General features: G+C 33.5%; 2 protein-coding genes across 3 annotated transcripts; one reads left to right on the top strand and one right to left on the bottom strand.

The window, feature by feature from the left end:
• Positions 1–1,658: 1,658 nt before the first annotated feature.
• LOC133190271 (zinc finger protein 367-like) lies at positions 1,659–8,393 on the bottom strand. The gene is made up of 4 exons (XM_061325785.1): positions 7,835–8,393; positions 4,478–4,597; positions 3,871–4,021; positions 1,659–3,582 (listed from the first exon to the last, which is right to left on the bottom strand). The coding sequence occupies exons 1-4, from the start codon at positions 8,100–8,102 to the stop codon at positions 2,985–2,987; spliced, it is 1,137 nt and encodes a 378-aa protein (XP_061181769.1). The 5' UTR covers positions 8,103–8,393; the 3' UTR covers positions 1,659–2,984.
• A 137-nt stretch (positions 8,394–8,530) lies between these two features.
• LOC133190272 (SERPINE1 mRNA-binding protein 1-like) lies at positions 8,531–17,262 on the top strand. Of its 2 annotated transcripts, none has more exons than XM_061325787.1 (7): positions 8,531–8,864; positions 9,442–9,568; positions 9,794–9,970; positions 10,141–10,212; positions 12,685–12,759; positions 13,359–13,584; positions 16,815–17,262. In XM_061325787.1, the coding sequence occupies exons 1-7, from the start codon at positions 8,639–8,641 to the stop codon at positions 17,034–17,036; spliced, it is 1,125 nt and encodes a 374-aa protein (XP_061181771.1). In that variant the 5' UTR covers positions 8,531–8,638; the 3' UTR covers positions 17,037–17,262. The 2 variants fall into 2 exon arrangements, with proteins under 2 accessions (XP_061181771.1, XP_061181770.1); XM_061325786.1 differs by having other exon boundaries at positions 8,532–8,864; positions 10,138–10,212.
• The last annotated feature ends 701 nt before the right edge of the window (positions 17,263–17,963 follow it).

The following is a 17,963-nucleotide window of genomic DNA, read 5'->3' as shown; positions in this document are numbered from 1 at the left end:
ACTAATATAGAAAATAATCTGTGCTCTGCATTTGGTTTAATAGGAACTCATGTCACACATGGTAAACTTCTTTTAAAATTTTTATGTCTTTGGTTCATGGGTTTTACTAATATTCAAATTAAGATTCAAATTGTTACAGATAAGTATATTAAAATTGTAATAAAATTCAAGAATGTGAATCAAGTTTTCACCCAGTGGGTCTGTTACCTTCACCTGTGAAAAAATCACTACATGTAAAGGTATAAACATCTTAATAAATTTAGAAAACAATTTTCTAATAAAAATTCACTTTTCTAAATCCTGTTTTAAATACTGTGTGCATGGAATTTTTAACGTATTTACTATATCAGAATAATATATTCTTTAAAATTGTGGATTATCATATTAAACCATTGCACCGAACACATGAACAAATAAATAGAATCCAAATGTATTGCTTTGTTTATTATGTATACATGACTGTATACATATATGTTTATGGAGGAAAACACACTAATAAATTGAAAATGAAATATTGCAAGATTCATAAAAATATGATTGAGGTTTAAGAATGAGGATGAAAGGTAAATTCAGATCAAAAAGGTAGAGTTTTGGAATATCATTAGGTTTATGTTGATTATGGAAGTGCATATGCCTCAAAATGACATATAAATCATGTGTGTCATAATACCAAATCAATAATACATCACCAAAACTTTTATTCTTAATATAGATCAGCGTTTCAGCTTGGAACTTCTGTACCGTTGATATAAAAACAGAATGATTTGTAAGAAAAAAAAGGGGGGCAACTTTATTGGAAATAAAATTTCATTCAAATACCAGGTTCTTGTATAATATTCTGTCAAGTGTGTGATATGACAAAATAAATTTACTAATTGATATATTGATAAATTCGGACAAAAAATCCAAGCTAATTGCGAGGAGTACAGAGTGAACCAAAAGAAAGCACACAATCATGAATTTGTTATGGAGGGAAGAATCTTGAACACAACCATTTTTAAAATGCATTCTCAAATATAACAATATTCCATTAAATTTATTTTATCACAGTCTTCAACAAATACCATCACACAAAAAAACAAACTTTCAAAAATCTCAACTTTTTTCTGTAAAACCCTGTTTTTTTTCTAATTATGTGATGAAATAAAGATGACATAAAAAAAAAAACAAAAGGGGATTTCAAAAGAATCTATTTGGATTTCTAACAAGACTTAATACTATCAACTACCAAACTTCATTAAAGAAAAAAAGAACATTAAACCATACACTTGCAAAACTGATAAAGTTTGGGGGAAAAGAAAAGAAGAAAAAAATGTTTTTAGATATGTATAATGACTGACCGTCTTAAAATTGTACTGTATATATAAATATACAAGTGGCCATTTAACACATTTATCATTCTAAAATGTTTATAAACTCTATGAACATAATTAGTAGCAACACATACATTTTGATCTTTTTGCTAAATATGTAAAATTATATATGTATACATAAAAAAAAATAAACAGTTAATTCTTAATAATCATTAACAAATACCCAGTGTTTTCATTTGAAAAGCAGCAGAAATTATATATATTTTAAGTTGAATTCTGTTTGTTGATAGTGGTTTATTAAACATATCAAACCCTTAAAATTCAATAAATTTAAAGGTCAGCAAAAATATAAAAGCATTTACACATATTAAAGAAATTGCACACTCACACTTATAATAAATGGTTAGTGAAGCATTGAAATATTTACAATTATTAGCAATATAACAAATCTACAAATATATTTGGTAATTTTCTTTGTCACATATGAATATTTTTAAGTATTTTTTTCTTTTAAATTTGTACAATTATATCACAAGTCTTTGATCAAATTTGATCAAAGGAGCTGATGTGTCCGTTAAACTGTGTCATTGTCAAAACATTGTTCTTTAAATGACAAATATTACATTAGGAGTAAAATTCACTCATATCAACACTCATTTATTCTCAAACATATGACAATTAAAGGTGATGACTGAATGATGAAATTGGACGGCAGTTAAAATTCTTTGTTTGTTCTCATCGCATAATGACATCATTATAACTAACACACACATATAACAAAACTCAATTGAAAAATAATAAATGCAAAAAGAATGGTTCGGATTTCTGGTATATACTGTTTGGACAAAAATGATCCGCATTGGTTATATACTTTGATTGTATGCATATATGTAATTAACATGCGGGGTATATAATACTACATAGAAGGCACACTGCTAGTTGCATAGAATGCTAATGATTAAATACTTTTATTTACAACATTGATGGCTTGGTATTAATTTTTCAAATCCAGCCATGCTATTGTCAACCAATACAATGTACAAGTTTTTTTTTCTTCTGGATTTACAATTTAAGCTTTTGCATAATTGTAAGATTCATGTATTACCAGATTCATCTACTGAAAAAAAAATATGTCTACAAATGTTTTCACTTTTTAATTCTAAAATTAAGTTAGTAAAGACATAGAATTTTTATTCATGATCCATTTTTTCCCCTTAAAATTCAATCACAGTTTGAGACTGTCTCACAGAAATATTTAACTGTTTGTCCCTCAAACAGAAAATTAATTTCTTGCATAGTATAGTTTTAAAGAACTAATTAATTTATTAGCAGTTGACTAATGCAAGACTTCATCTTGCACATTAGTGGAGCTTTGGGTCTGGTAAAAGCAGTAACAAAAATATTCATAACAAACAATTTAACAACTATGTATGGAATTCATTTGTAAGGAATGCATAGAAAGAGGGGTCCTTGTGCATGAATTAATAGAGATGAGTTCAGCGGGACTAAATGATTAAATATAAAAATATTCATATATATTTATATATGCCATGATAATAATAAAAAATAAAAGTGAAAAATATCAGTATCATTACTCACAAGATCACTCTACTTGAGATAAAAATAAATTGTCTTTGAGTACTTTGTTGGGATATTTCTGAGCAGATGCCATTATAAATCGGCATGGGACAATTCCACAAGGGCCAAGGCCGAGATCCACTTATCTGTCTGCTGACTGAGGGTCATTTCTCCAATATCCTCGTTATTGGGGTCCATTTTGACGTTGGACACGGGTTGGAGTTCTGTGACGGTGTACTCGTGGTTATATGGCTCGGGATTGTTGTAAAGTTCCACTTGCGGGATATTGTCCTTATGATCCATGTGATAGTCATGTGACACAGGGTATTGCATCTCATATTCGCTCCTTACTGGCTGCATGCTATAGCTATTATGATACTGTGTATAGTCATTGTAATACAAAGGCATCTTGTAGTCTATTATCGGTGGATTATATGCTGAGTGATCCACTGTCATTGGGTCAAACTTAATTTCCTCTTTAATGGGGGTGTGATAAATAGTATTATTGTTGTTATTTAGTGGCTGAATGTTCTCGTTTGTGATTGGTGCCGTGTATTTCGGCTCTGTGTCTTCCACTTTTATTTTTTGTTCTGGTTGAGATTCTTCAGCCGGTGAACCATCACTCGGTCTTTTCAGGGGTTTGCGATTTTTATTTCGGTGTCCAGATCGATCTTGGCGTGATATGATTTGGCTGAAAAAAAAAAAAAAAATATATATATATATATAAAAATCTCCAGAATCTATTAGAAAATAATGCCTTCTCAGTCCCAAAAGGGATCTATGCATGTATCTATAGTATGTTGACTCTGATATTTACATTCGGTTAAAATATTTACCAAGTTAACACTTTTGGTTATCTGTTCATTAGAAAGACATTAGAAAAATGTCATCTCATTTGTAAAGTACAAAACTCACAAGGTATTATCTTTACCCCCAACATTTTCCCTATTTAAAGATAACTAAAAATTGGTATACTTACATCTCGAGCCATTCTCGAACTTCTGTGTTTGTCTCCTGTTCTCTTAGGGCTATCAGATCTTTAATTGAGACTTCTATTCCTACCCGGACCAATGTAGCGTATGGGTGATCAGAACAGTGGCGATTAGCATGTGTAAATCGACTTGTACAACCTGGAATAAACAAAATATAAGTTAGTTAGGATGTACATGTGTAATACATCTATTAAAATATATACAGTATATGTAGAATGCAAATAAATTTTAGTATCTAGTAATGATACACACTTTAATAGATAGATAGATAGATAGATAGATATATATATATATATATATATATATATATATATATATATATATATATATATATATTTCTATGGAATCCTGTAAATCTTGTATGTTACTGTAATTCTAACAATACATTTAAATTAAAATCATTAAAATTATTTCTTTTATTTAAACATTTTTTTATGCTTGCACTTTACAGCATAAAAGATACAGCACTGCTTTGCAAGAAATAAAGAATATTTAAATAAATTACGTGGAAATAATAATGTATTGGAATAAATGAAAAGTATGGTTTATAAAAGTCCAGTAAGCAGTGGTAAGTAAGAATTATAATGTACATGCCTGTTTCTGAACACATGAATGGTTTTTCGCCTGTGTGGAGACGCTGGTGTGTCTTCAGTTGCCCGCTCTGACAGAAAGCTTTTTCACACCCAGGATAGTCACACCCGTAAGGCCTCTCACCTGTAAAAATGATAGTAATAAAATATTTATATATTTTTTTTATTAAATTGCTTTCATGAATAACATATTTCTTTTTTCCCGCCAAAACAGAGTTACTTCCCTCGTGTCGGTAATTGGAGAAAAATTAACAGGTGCATGGCCGTAGGAACCGGGGGGGGGGGCGTCCCCCCCCCCCAATAATTTTGCCGATATATAGAATACTATAGAACACATAGCTTTTATATGCTTGTGCCCCCTCAATAATAACGTCTGATGACCTTTTTTTTTTTTTTTTTTTTTTTGCTTGTCAAGGAATTTTGGTAGTTGGTAGTGCCCCTCCAACTGAAAATGTATGGTTGTGCCCCCTCAAAGTGAAACTGCTTCCTACGGGCCTGAGGTGTATGTTCTACCACAAGTAATTATTAATAAAAAAAAAAATACAAACAACTAAAAATAGAGTGTGAATGCTGACTACTTGAGGAGCACACATTTGAGTTAATCAACCTAGCTGTCGATATTTTTTTTATATGTGTTTGTCCCTAATAAGGATTATTCCTTTTTGACAAACCATGCAAGTCAATATAAGAGCCGATCCTACAACCATAAAAAAGTTAATTTAATTTTGTAAACAGAGAACTTCCGTTTTCGTGGAAAAGTTTCATTGTTTACTGAGAAATCTAGACTAATGTTGACCAGGGAATATTAAATATTCATACACATGTATGTTTTGAAAAGAAGAAACAGATTTGGAAATTTGTAGTTAGAATGATCTAGCTGTCTCGGGACATCATTAATTCGAGACATATCGTTTGCAAGCTAAAATATTGATGTATTGAAGTACACATGTTTGCTTTGAAACATAAATAAATTAGAATAGCAATTAAATGAGATAATAGCTTACTAGTTAAAAATTCGATACAAGTCTGAAGAGTGGACTTAAAATGTCAAAAAAAATCCAGTTTTATTAATGGCTATATTAAAATTTTGTATACGTTCTACATGTTCTAAGAATATATATATGACGACGTCCCCGTTCAGACGAAACTGCGCTGGAATCGATATTTCCTTGGACTCTTTATCTGAAAAGGAATCTTTTCGCATACTTGGTTTCTTGGTCCTCTTTTTAGAATATTTTGATTTGTCACACACCTCCAAACTAAAGGTCACGCTTCACTCAACACGCGTACTTGGATACGGGACAATTATCATATACATTTGTCATGTAGATACATGTAGATCTTAAAATATTACCGACATTGTAAATAAATCGACAGATTTCCATCGTGCATTATTTTTCTGCGCCTTCCGATCTGACTTTGTTCTTGGCAAATCAAGGTGCGCACTGGGGTGTTAAATTTTAACACCTCTGTGGTTTTCAATAGTACCTGGGTAAATTGGCAATATTCAATCAACGAATTCAAATTGGGCTGTGAGAATTTGGGGATACCTAATCGCATGCCTATCCGATTATATGTGTCTTTGTCGTTGAAGTAAAGACTTTTTCCCTTCAATTTAACTTCCTCTTCTTATATATTACAAAGACGTAAATCATTTGAATCAAGTGCATACGATTTTTCTTATAAAAAGTTTAAAACTGTGAAAATAAAAGTTAACAATGAAAATGCTCGCAGTGCAATATATTTTACGGGCTATATTTGTACTATTGTATGTATTTGAATAATTAATTATCCAAGATATGATTTTTCCCTGATTATGACTAAATTTAAATGCCTTGTCATTTTAAACGTCAGATCAACAATAAAAGCACGTGTAGAGTGAGTTTTTAAATCCTAAAGATATAAACAACCGACAGCATTCAATAAATAAATCGAATGGGGGAAGCGATCGAATTTAAATGGCCCAAAAGCACATGGCATCAGTTTTCATTACATGAGGGGGAACTGCACACTTTATTTTCAATTTAGGAAGATTTTTGACAAAATATTGTTTTTAACTATGTCAAAAAATCGGTGATGGAAAAACGTTGTTTGTGTGAATCGATCCATGGTATTAACTTTCGCGTCTGGACTTGTACATACAAACAAGTCCCATGTTGCTAAGCACGCCTAAACATATCCCATATCCTTTTGTTTAACGGGACGAACGAAATTGATGCACTGTTTGTTTATCGATCGTAGCCCTAGAAACTACGGTAAAATCGAACCTCTTCATACGAGACCTTCGTGTGGAAACCCAACTAGCGTGATCATAAAAACACGGATAATAGAACCAATGGGGCGGGCAGCAGGTAGCTGCTTCAATCACGGCGAAGACCTTGGCACAAAAAAGTTGCCATTTCTTAAAGTAAAAGAAACACCATAAAAAAAGAAACAAAAGCAAGCATATATATTGTCCGAACTTGATAATCATGTTCCTCAGGCTATAAGTGGTCTTGTCCAAGTTGGGTATTTTCGACTACCTGTCTAATGATTTTTGTCAACTAAAACCTTGTGCAAAGATATAGCGGATCGATATTTGATCTAGCTTCAAGCGTGGTACACACATAATCGCACAGAAATAACGGCACACTAGTTCAAACAAGTTTAAATCCTGTCTTTGTTCAAAACTATACATTGAGTGATTATTCATGTAGGAGCTATTCAATTCAAATTCGTTCTTGGAGAACGGTTTTTGTGGCATTTCATAATCGCAGTCCCAAAGTTTTCCCAAGTTTATAACTTCCAGCCCCTTCCACTTAGGGGAAAAGTTTGCCCCAAAATGATTCTGTTTAAATCCCCACAAGACTTTTAAATGTTCATCTTTAAAGTTCATTATATTTATCAATCTATTAATAAATAGACAATTAGTTATTGATTTAATGTTGGTATTTAAATTTCCATTTAAACTCACGTTTCGCAAAGAGAAGAATTTTTTCGTCAACCTTTGGTGCTAAATCTTTACTGTCATTCACAAAATAATTTGAAAATGGGGAAAATTGATAATATTTTATGGGGGGGAAATACACTTTCGTTTTTGATTTTAATGGAGGTCACGAATGGTGTCTTTTGCAATACCCCACTCATGCAGGACCCTGGCACAAGTTCATAAAACCCAAAATTCTTAGAACCTATCTACATGTAAAGTTGTATCAGCTGAGTTGATGAAACTGATTAATAGAAGCACGTGCATATTATAGCATTTGTTTGAAAACAACTTTCAGTAGTTTAAACCCCCAATCGAATGTGAAGTGCATAATTACGATGGGGGATTTAAATATCCAGAGACTTTTAAATTTCGATTGATATTTATTAACTTTACCTGTATGGGTCCGCATGTGGGCCTGCAATGATTTCTCTCGGGGGAACACTCGGCTGCAAACCTCACAACGAATACTACAGTTCGACATTGATCCCTTGAATATCAAAGAATTTACAATATCCGCTCTGGGTCGTCCACGCCGCATATTGGGGTCCTCATATTCACTATCCCCGTCCGCTGAGTCCCCCTCGGGTGATCCCCGGCCGAAACTTGTGGGTGAGGGGCTGTATGGCATCGTTCTGATGTCTGCCCTATTCGAAGAAATCATATAAATGTAAACTTAAAGTCTACTCGAAAACAGTCCTGGTAGGTGTCTGAGTGGTATTTAACCACACTGTCATGCATAAACCCGTTAACGTTCCTACACAGGTAATCCGACCAATCGGTTACCTGGTGCTATAAATATAACATAGGGGTGATCTCTCTCCCTCTTATATGTATGGTGCGAAATTAGACCCCCTGGTGATGTTTTAATTGATGAACGGGCTTTACATGTTACTGTTCACTTTGTTGTTTAATTAACTCTTTGCATTAATTAATAATGTTAGCGGTAAAACTTTGAAGGTTTTTGCACCTGAGAAAGAATTCGCGCCAAATAAAGCTATATTTGGATTGTTGACGAATTCACATTGACCTTGTTACCATCGGGGTTTTCTAGAGTTTACCTTACTATATATCGTGATTCCGAGTGCATTGAGAAATCCCGAGCATGCTCGGTTACCCAGCAAGAAACACGCCATATTGACTGTCTGAAAATTTGGAAGGCCGTAAAATCCATTAACATCCTCCAAAAAGAGAGGAAAAATGGACTCGCAATACGGCATAGCAGTTACAAATAAGTTTGATCTCTTCGGAGATGATGTTTCTGATCCCTTAGAGTTCCTGAAAGAGCAAGAGGAGTTAAAGAAGAAGCAGGAACTCACGAAGGAAAAGGACAAGGGAAAGCAAGGAAAGGATAAGAAGGCAAAGAAGCAAAATGCTTCTCAGTCAGACAATAAATCCACAGAGCAATCTGTCCAAAAGAAAGAAGGTAATATTATGGTTGTGTGTATTGAATGCACTTAGCAAAATATCACATTTCTCCGTGTGAAAACACGTACATTGTCACATGGCTGTACCATTTTGTTCGAGAGAGATATGATTTGACATTGTTGACCATATGCATGTTTTCATTTAAAAATGATAAAAAAAACTGTGAAATGTACATAGTTCGGGATATGCAATTATTTTTACATTATGAGTTTGAACATAAATTCTGTCATCGGTTGCACTCGTTGAGCAGCCCACGTGGGTGAGTTTCAACATGTCGAAATGTAAGGGTAGTGGATTTTGTTTATGAATGGTGTAATGGGTGTTTAGTTGCTAAAATGAAAGAGAAAAAGAATTTTTGCAATCATGTTTTTTTTTTGAAGTTTCAGATGAAGCAAAATATTGGCAATGTGTTTTAGTATCTATGGCAAACAAATGGAATCATGCCCTTGGGGCATTTTTCCATGATGACAAAAACACAGTTCATCAATCTGAATGAATGTTTTAAATTTCATCAAGTAAATTTGTGCAATAAACCATAAGCATTTGAGGCTAATTGATAATGTTTGCTATAACAGACAAACCTAATGCACAGTCCCGTCCCCCTCGCAGTGCCCGACAGAATAGGGAACCAAGGGAGATGAAGGATGACAATGACTCCAGGCCCCCTAGAAGGAGGGAGGAGAATTCTCAGAATGAGTTCAGGTAATATAAACACCTGAAATTCAGAGTGAATTGTGTCCCTTGCAATTTCTAGTATTAAATTGAGTGTTGCAAGAAATTAGTAATATAGGTAAAACCTAAGTGTTACTAGATTGGATTTTTTTGGAAAAGAGAGCAAGTGTTTTCGTTTGGGATCAGCATATACTGTATATGAAATGTTTGGCAGACAAATTTTACTTCTATAAAAATGTTGCATTTGCACTATAGAGAGAGGACGGAGGGCAGTGGTGGAAATTTCAACCGACCTGAGAGTGGAAGGTTTGGTAATCGAGGTCGTGGACGAGGTAGGGGTGAAGGTCGTGGTGCCAGAGGAGGCAGGGGGCGTGGTGGATTCGACAGGGGCCCAAAGAGGGACTTCGAACGACATAGTGGAAGTGATAAAACGTAAGGGTTACATTTTTTCTTCAGCAGTTGATAATCTGTTGTATGAAAATGCATGAAAACAGTAACTTGTGACGGCATGCTATTGATGATGGCAATCCATGCCATTCCATGGTGGCAGAAAAGTTCAGTGATCTTGCAAATAAATTAACTATTTGGTTTTGCTGCAGCAGTGGTGTGAAGCCGACAGAAAAGAGAGATGGCAGTGGTTCTCATAACTGGGGATCATTCAAGGATGATTTGCAGTAAGTCAGAAACTGGTTCATGGTGTGGGTTTGAATTTAACAAGAAACACTGTTATTCTCCACTAACAATTAATGACCCCATTTTATTGAGTCAGAAAATTTAAAAAGAAACTATAAAATTGAAATTTTCTTGAAGTTTTCTAAATTAATGCATTTTGTAACCCTTTTCTTTTTTTTGTAAAGTGAATGATTCTTGATCCTGGTAATGATATGGGAAAATGCCTACAATTTTAAGTTTGTTAAAAAATATTTTTAATTAGCATATATGATATGTTGTTGATAAATGAACAAATGTCACATTGACTCTAGGGCTATGTCATAGGATATTGTCTGGCACATACCACTACACAATTTTATTTTCCCACCTATCATAGAACCTAGAGTACATCACTTGCTTTGCAGAGTTTGTACAGTTGACAAATTGAGCAATGTCAAATAGGAGTATGCTTCTGTCTCGTGCAGTATATGATATTTTTGCATGAACTGTATAAAGAATTGATGTGATGGCATAGTTGTACTCAGCTTTTTGGGAATGAGAAAACTACATGTATTAATGCACACTTACAATGCACGTCTTGCTAAAGATTTCAGTTTTCATCACAATGGGTAAAATTTTTCTAATGATTTTGCCCTTCATGAGTTTTATTAGCTCACCTGAGCCCAAAGGCTCAAGTGAGTTTTTCTGATTGAAGAGGTGAGGTGTCTGTTAGTTGTCTAAAAACTTTGCACATTTTGGACTTCCTCTCCAGTACCACAGGGCCAATTTCAACTAGACTAGCCACAAAGCATCCTTGGGTGAAACGTTAAATTGAAGGGATTGTCCTCTTACAAATTAATATAATTAAGAATTAATTAGAATTTAATGGCATCTTTTAAAATCTTCTCAAGAACCAATTGGCCAGAAAAGATCAAACATGTGTAAAAGCTTCATTAGATTGTGAAGGTTCGAGCATGTTCAAATCATGATCTGTTGGGGGGGGGGGGGGTTGATGGGGCCGCAATAGGATATCAAAACCTTACATAGCAATATATAGAAAGAATTCTTTAAAAAATTTCTTTTTAAGAATAGCAAAGCCATCATTATTCATTTTTATATGGATGCATCCTTAGGTAGTGTAGATTCAATTTTGTTCAAATCATGACCCGTTGGGGAAGGGCAGGGCCAATCTTAAAATTCCTCTTAGTAACTTTTGCATCCTTTTTCTTTTCAAGGATTAAGGGGTATACATTGTAAATCTGTTCATTGTGTTATCTGTAAATGAAATGTATTCATCCTTTTTTCAAGAATCCTAAGGTCAAATTCAACCAAAGTTGGGCACAGAACATGCTTGAATGAATGGGTATTCAAATTCGTCTTTATAATGATTTTAGGGATGCGCGATTTTATCCGTATATCGGTATATCACGATTTTTCATTGCGTGATACGTATCGTGATACGGAGACTAAAATACCGGTATTTGGTACATAACTATAAATTCTGGAAATAATTCATTTATTTGTTCAAACTATTGAATGACAATTATAGGAAGTGTAAAAAAGGTTGAAAACAGTTAAACAACGGCATCAAAATATGCTATATATTAAATAAATGAAATTTAAAAAGTAAAGAAATATGATGGAAATTCATTTTAAATTGTAGTAAAAATTGTGTGTAAAAATATCACGATTTATCCTGATCTTTTTTGGAAAAAATTGTGATATATCACAATACGAAATTTTTGCCGATACCCATCCCTAAATGATTCGTATCCCATTTCAAGGAAAGATACAGAAAAAGTTGCATGAAGGAATGGGTTCTGAAAACTAATCAAAAGCCATCAGTAAAAAGATACTTCTTGTAAAAAAACAAAACAAAAAACTTGTATACATGTATATACAGAACTTGGACAAATGATTAGATATGTAGTATAGACTTTGTTGTTGCGCTGTAATTGTGACTTCTCGGGATGAGATGGGGCTAAGTAATAGACATTTTTCCACAGTAATGGGAATAAAACCTGAATATTTTATTTACCAGACTATGGGTAGGATTCAAGTAAACATCTCTGGAAAAAAAAACCCATTGTTTTACCCGACACCTGATAATCTAATATTTACACATTTTATCACATATTAAGTCTTAAAGAGGTATTTCTATACAAGCTATACTGATAGTAGATGCACAAAATGCTTTTGAATACTGACATAAATTCTTATCTTGCATCAATACAACATATATAATTTTTTACATTGAGGCAAGAAAGTGGATACCAAAGGCACAGAGTTTAAAGGAAATAATATTATTTTAATAGTGCATGATTTAATGCAGGATTGACTCAAAATATATCTGACAATCAAGAGGGCCATTTCTATCTTCTTTTTCTCAAAGAGGTCCAAATGATTTACTTACTGATACAAAAAATTTGCATCAAGGCCAAGTAAATTAACACTTTACTTGATAACCAGAATACATTATAATAAAATTGTTGTAGGGAGGAGATTAAGGAAGCCGAAACGGAACAGAAGGAGTGGAATCCATCTGAAGATGCCGAGAACCAGGACCCCAAGTGAGTAGCACAAGTTCATGTCATTATAGTAGGAACTGGGATACATTTCCAGTGAAATTCTTCATCAACAGATCAATTGAAAGCAAATTTAAATTGGATTCATTTCATTGGAGTATTCATGTTTAAATGCAATCCACTGTTAAAAGATACTAGTGACCACTACAAAGAATTTAGTTAAGGCCCTGCAAGGATTTGAAAGTGCCATACAGTTACGACTGCCCTGTCTATTTGTCCACAAATTTCCTATTTCTCCTGATTGCATTATACTGTTTGGTGACATGTTTGAGACCAAGGTAGATTCAGTATGTTGTCTGGATTATGACTGGATTCCCAACTCTAATAATGAAAAGCAAAGAGAGATAACTTCTGAAACTTTTCCTGTTACAAATACAATTATATTGAAACCCTTTGGATTATCTTGTCAACTTCAGAATATCATCATCTGTCGCATTAAGAATTGCAAGTCTGTCCAAAGATTTAGTCTAAGGGTAGACAAATTTCCCAATATGGCTGGGGCATTTAGTGTGGTCATGTCCATCCATCACTGTGTGTTTAGCTCGGTTTCAAAGATCTCAAGGAAAAAAAAAAACTCATTTCAGTGAAAGCACGGAATCAACTGAACAACCTGTTGAAGAAGGACCCAAACAAATGACCCTTGACGAGTGGAAGGCTCAACAGGAGAAAAATCGACTTAAAAACCAATTTAACATCCGGAAACCAGGAGAAGGAGACACATCAACAAGCCAATGGAAAAAGGGAACTGCCTACAGGAAGAAACTAGAGGAGGAAAATGAGGAATCCGACGAAGAAGAGGAATACGAAGAGGTAAATTTTTTGACCTGAGTCAGTGATAGTACCTCCGTTTCAATTTTGAGTGGAGGTACATTTCACGAATGCATTTGATTTTTAGCTGTACTGGTCAAAGAACAGAAGAGGTTTGACCAGTACAGCTAAAAATCAGCCTTAGAGCAATGCATTTGTGAAATGAACAGAAGAGAATATGTGATGGTAAGGTGTCTGTTGTCCATCTGTCTTTATGCAAATTTTGATATGGACAAATGATGATGCCATGATTACTAAAATAAGAAATTTCTGTGAAATTTTCAGCAAACACCCTTCCTCCTTAGTGTGATTTTAATAAACTTGCTAGCAAACTGTGAAATAAAGATTTCTGTGAAATCACTGAAAACGCTTTTCCTTTGACAGATTTGTTCTGATCTCAATAACACTTGGAATACAGTTATACAGCCTACTCCACTTATATTGAAATCACATATTTTGTAATATCACTTATTCCAAAGTAAAACTAAATCCCCAGTCTCAATTTCTCATTATCTTTGCAATAACGTATCGGTTAAATTGAAATTAGTGATATTGAATTATTGTACATATTGAAGTAAATTATCGGTCTGCAGAACTGATAATGAGTTGTTTTTATAACGGTTATACTGAAGTCCTCTTGGCCAGTCATCATCATGGTTGGTGACAAAGTCATTATACAGGTACCATAGATCTTCACCTAACATGTTTTCATTACCTTTTTTTTTTTTTAAATAAGATGTAAATTACTGAGGGTATCATGTTCTCTCAGATCACATATTGACAGTGCTTTTGAACATCTTTTTGAACACACACTTGTGAAAACGGGTAACTCACAAGAAAGAAAGAAATTTACTAAAATGAATTGATGTCTGCATAAGATAAAAATTGTGAAATCTAAATCCAAATTGGTGAAGGTTTTTCTGTTAAATCCAGTGCACACTAGCAATAATGTACATGTACTAACAGCATTGTCATTGTTTAATATTTTATTTTATTCACTTAATGACCCAATCTTAAATAAGTGCACTTTGTTTTTGAAGCCCTAGAGGCCATGCGAGTCTGGCTACTTTCCCCTGACAACCGATAAAGAATAAGATCAGAAAATTATGCCAAGGTTGAAAAATTTGGACTTTTTTCGAATATATCTTTAATGATCAAACTAATTCATTTTACTATTCAAGTGTCGTAAATTCAACTGTGTAATGTTTATGTCTATGTGTTTTAGATCGGGATTAGGATTTTAAAACGTCTTTATAGGCCAACATTGCTTATTTGAACTTGCATGTAGGTTATATTGAAAAAAAATGTGTTGGTCCATTTCAATATAATCCAAAGTAGACTGTACTGTACAATGGATTAAATTTCACTGAACTAAGTTGCAGTGGTAAAAAACTATTGTGTGAAATTTGTCTGAATTCAGTAAGACCTAGCAAACAAGTATACTAAACACATAATGTTAGTTACCCAGCTTGCCATATCTTCTTACATTAATAAGTAAAAATTTTTATCTTCTTATATTAATAAATAAAAATTTTCAAACTGGTACAGTGGTTCCCGTTTTATCGAATAGTCAAGTTGTCAGCCTAGTTTTATCCGAATAGCCGAAAATTAGAATAGCCGATTGCTCCATACCGAGTCCAAAGATAGATGTATAGAGCTACATGTATTGATAATACATTGTAGCAAATTTCAAGCTTGCACTTTCCTTTTCTTTTGACATGTTTACTTAATGACTTTACTAAAAATAATTTATTTCACTTACTTTTGAATTTAATATGAAATTTTTTTTCAAATAAATTGACGTATAGAATATATTCTTTGATAGTTCTTCAGCACATGTTTACATTCCTTCTTCGATGGTCGCCATTTTGGAAACGGAAGTAGACTAAATGCTTGACTAATAACCGTAAACTATTTTTCCCTGGATAGATTGTAAATTAAAAATGAACAAAAATATTAAATAAATGTAATTGTTTCGTTTTTATTTGTTTCTTTAATACGGTTACGTATTTTATACTGTGTGTGAGTTTACCAGTCTCGTTCTTGTCTGCTGAAGAGAGATTTTGAGAGCCATGTGGAGAAAGATGGTATGAATTTTGAGACGTATTTTTATAGAACGGGCCATTTGTGATTTTTACCATAAATTTTGCACTGAAAAGTGAATAAATATTAAGCCAATTGACCAAGTTAAACGATTGAATAGGTTTATTTCATTATCCAAGCAAATTGTCATACACAAGCTAATCAGTTCAATAATTAAAATTTCACGCCGAAAAAATTGCAAATAATTGTCATAATTAACAAGTGCATCATTGAACCCAAGCTGATCACCACAACTGTAATCAAAACATCTCTGTTTACTATGCCCACTATTGACACAGGTAAGGTGCCTGTGTGCGTCCAGGCGTAACTAATCCCCTCATTGTCGTACTCAAGCCAGTCAAGGTAATTGGTGTCAAACTGTGTAAACAAAGGCTTCACATACGAAGTTGGAGGTGTGAACAAGGTGCTGATTATCAAAAAACACTATGATAGTCCAAATTTTTGTATCGGATAAAACGAAATTCCAATATTTTCTCATCAGAATATCAGGTGAAATTATTAATAAATATGTAAGAAATGGTTTTGTGCTCTGATATTATATTGAAATAGCCGAAATATTCGTTAAACCGCTATCCGATAAAATGGAAGCCACTGTACTACAGATTTAATTGCAGAAAGTCTTGAGAAAGTTTTAGAAGCATCAGGATACATACTGTAAACACTAAACTTCATAAATTAGCACATCAAAATTTAATGCAGTCATCTTCAACTTAATGACCCAATCATAAATAAGTATACTTAGTTTTAACGACAGCATTATTAGTTTAATCAAATATGTGTATTAGTGTGTACATAAATTTGTGCACAAAAAGCAATGCAAAGTGCACTAAAATATGATTACCACTAAAATATGTATGCTTCCAGTAGTTCAATTAATGTAAATGTTAACAAAAGTGTGTCAAATCTGGATGCTACTTTTCTCTTTAATAAGAGTACAAACCAGTACAGCGACGGTCTCATCAGAGACATGGTTCTATATTGATGCAGTAGAAAAGTGCCGTCTTCTTAGCATTATCACTTTCCTTGTAATGTTCTATAATGCTAGTACTGCAAGTTTGCTTGTAGCACAGTAGTTTTTGAATGTAGGACATGCAGAATTGTACATCATAGACATATTCTATCCTTTACAGGATGAAGAGGCTGTCAGACAAAAGAACTTGGTGAATAAGTTTAAATTTGTATTCAATACGGAGACCAGAAGAGGAGGGAGAGGAAGAGGCCCCAGAGAGAGAAGAGGTGGGGGAAGAGGTGGGGGCGGACGTGGAGGAAGAGGTGGCCGGGGGTCTAGGGAATCCGCACCTAAGTTCGATGATGAAAATGACTTTCCCAGTCTCGTGAAGACTGAGGCATAAAGCCCAGCACTGCTGCTTACAATATTTTCCCCCAAGTACAATACAGTTTCATACTGAATGTTAGGAACTTGCTTAAAGAAGCCAAACACTGGAGTGATGTTTCTTGCAAGACACAACTCAATGTGAATCCATCTTTTCATTATATTTTGTTTCTTGTACATTTGTTTTGTCCACTTCTTTGTGGATGTTTGTTCTGCTTGGCAACCAGCCAAGATCTCAACAAAAATCATGGTACATAAACTTCTGTGAATTGTCAGAACTTCAGTGAACTGCCTGAAAGAGAGTTGGAACATTTTAATTAAAAGCTGTGAATGGAGAATGTGATTGGTTGTAATGACCTTATGAACTGTGCTTAATAAGTGCTTGGTTTAGATATTTATTATTCGTTAATGACTGTTCAAGCTATTGACAATTTTATATATGCCTCGAGCATGTTTAAAAAATTCATTTAGAGACAATTCATTTGATATTGACCATGAAACTGTTATGATTCAGTTTGTTATAGTGACATTTATAACAAATTGATATTTGGTGTGAAAAATATTTGTAAAATTGTTTATTTCACTTTATATGAAGAGAAATAAACCTTGGTATATATACCTCTTTATATGTATGCTTTTCCTGTCTGTTCCTGATATATAGAATTCATTTGTGTGTTTGAATGAAAGACGAGATTAAACTTTTTTAAGAGTACATGATAGCATTGAGTTTTCTGAAGATGGAATTTGTGTAATGTGTGTTGAAGCTGTCATGTCTACTTTATTTGAGGCGTTTGTTGCGAACGTAAAAAAGCTAGGTATATCAAATATACAGATCAAGATGAAGCAAAAACAAGTGTAGAAAGTGTTGTATACTAATCAACACGATTTCATAAGCCTTGCAAGCTAATGAATTTTGTATCCCTAAGTTAAACAATTTAAAACTACT

This window comes from Saccostrea echinata, unplaced genomic scaffold, assembly GCF_033153115.1.
Source record: "Saccostrea echinata isolate AGI-Se365-2 ecotype Australia unplaced genomic scaffold, CSIRO_AGI_Sech_v1 ptg000022l, whole genome shotgun sequence".
In the NCBI taxonomy this organism is placed as follows: Eukaryota; Metazoa; Mollusca; class Bivalvia; order Ostreida; family Ostreidae; genus Saccostrea; species Saccostrea echinata.
Note: the sequence above shows the minus strand (reverse complement) of the source record. Positions and strands in the feature narration are given on the sequence as shown.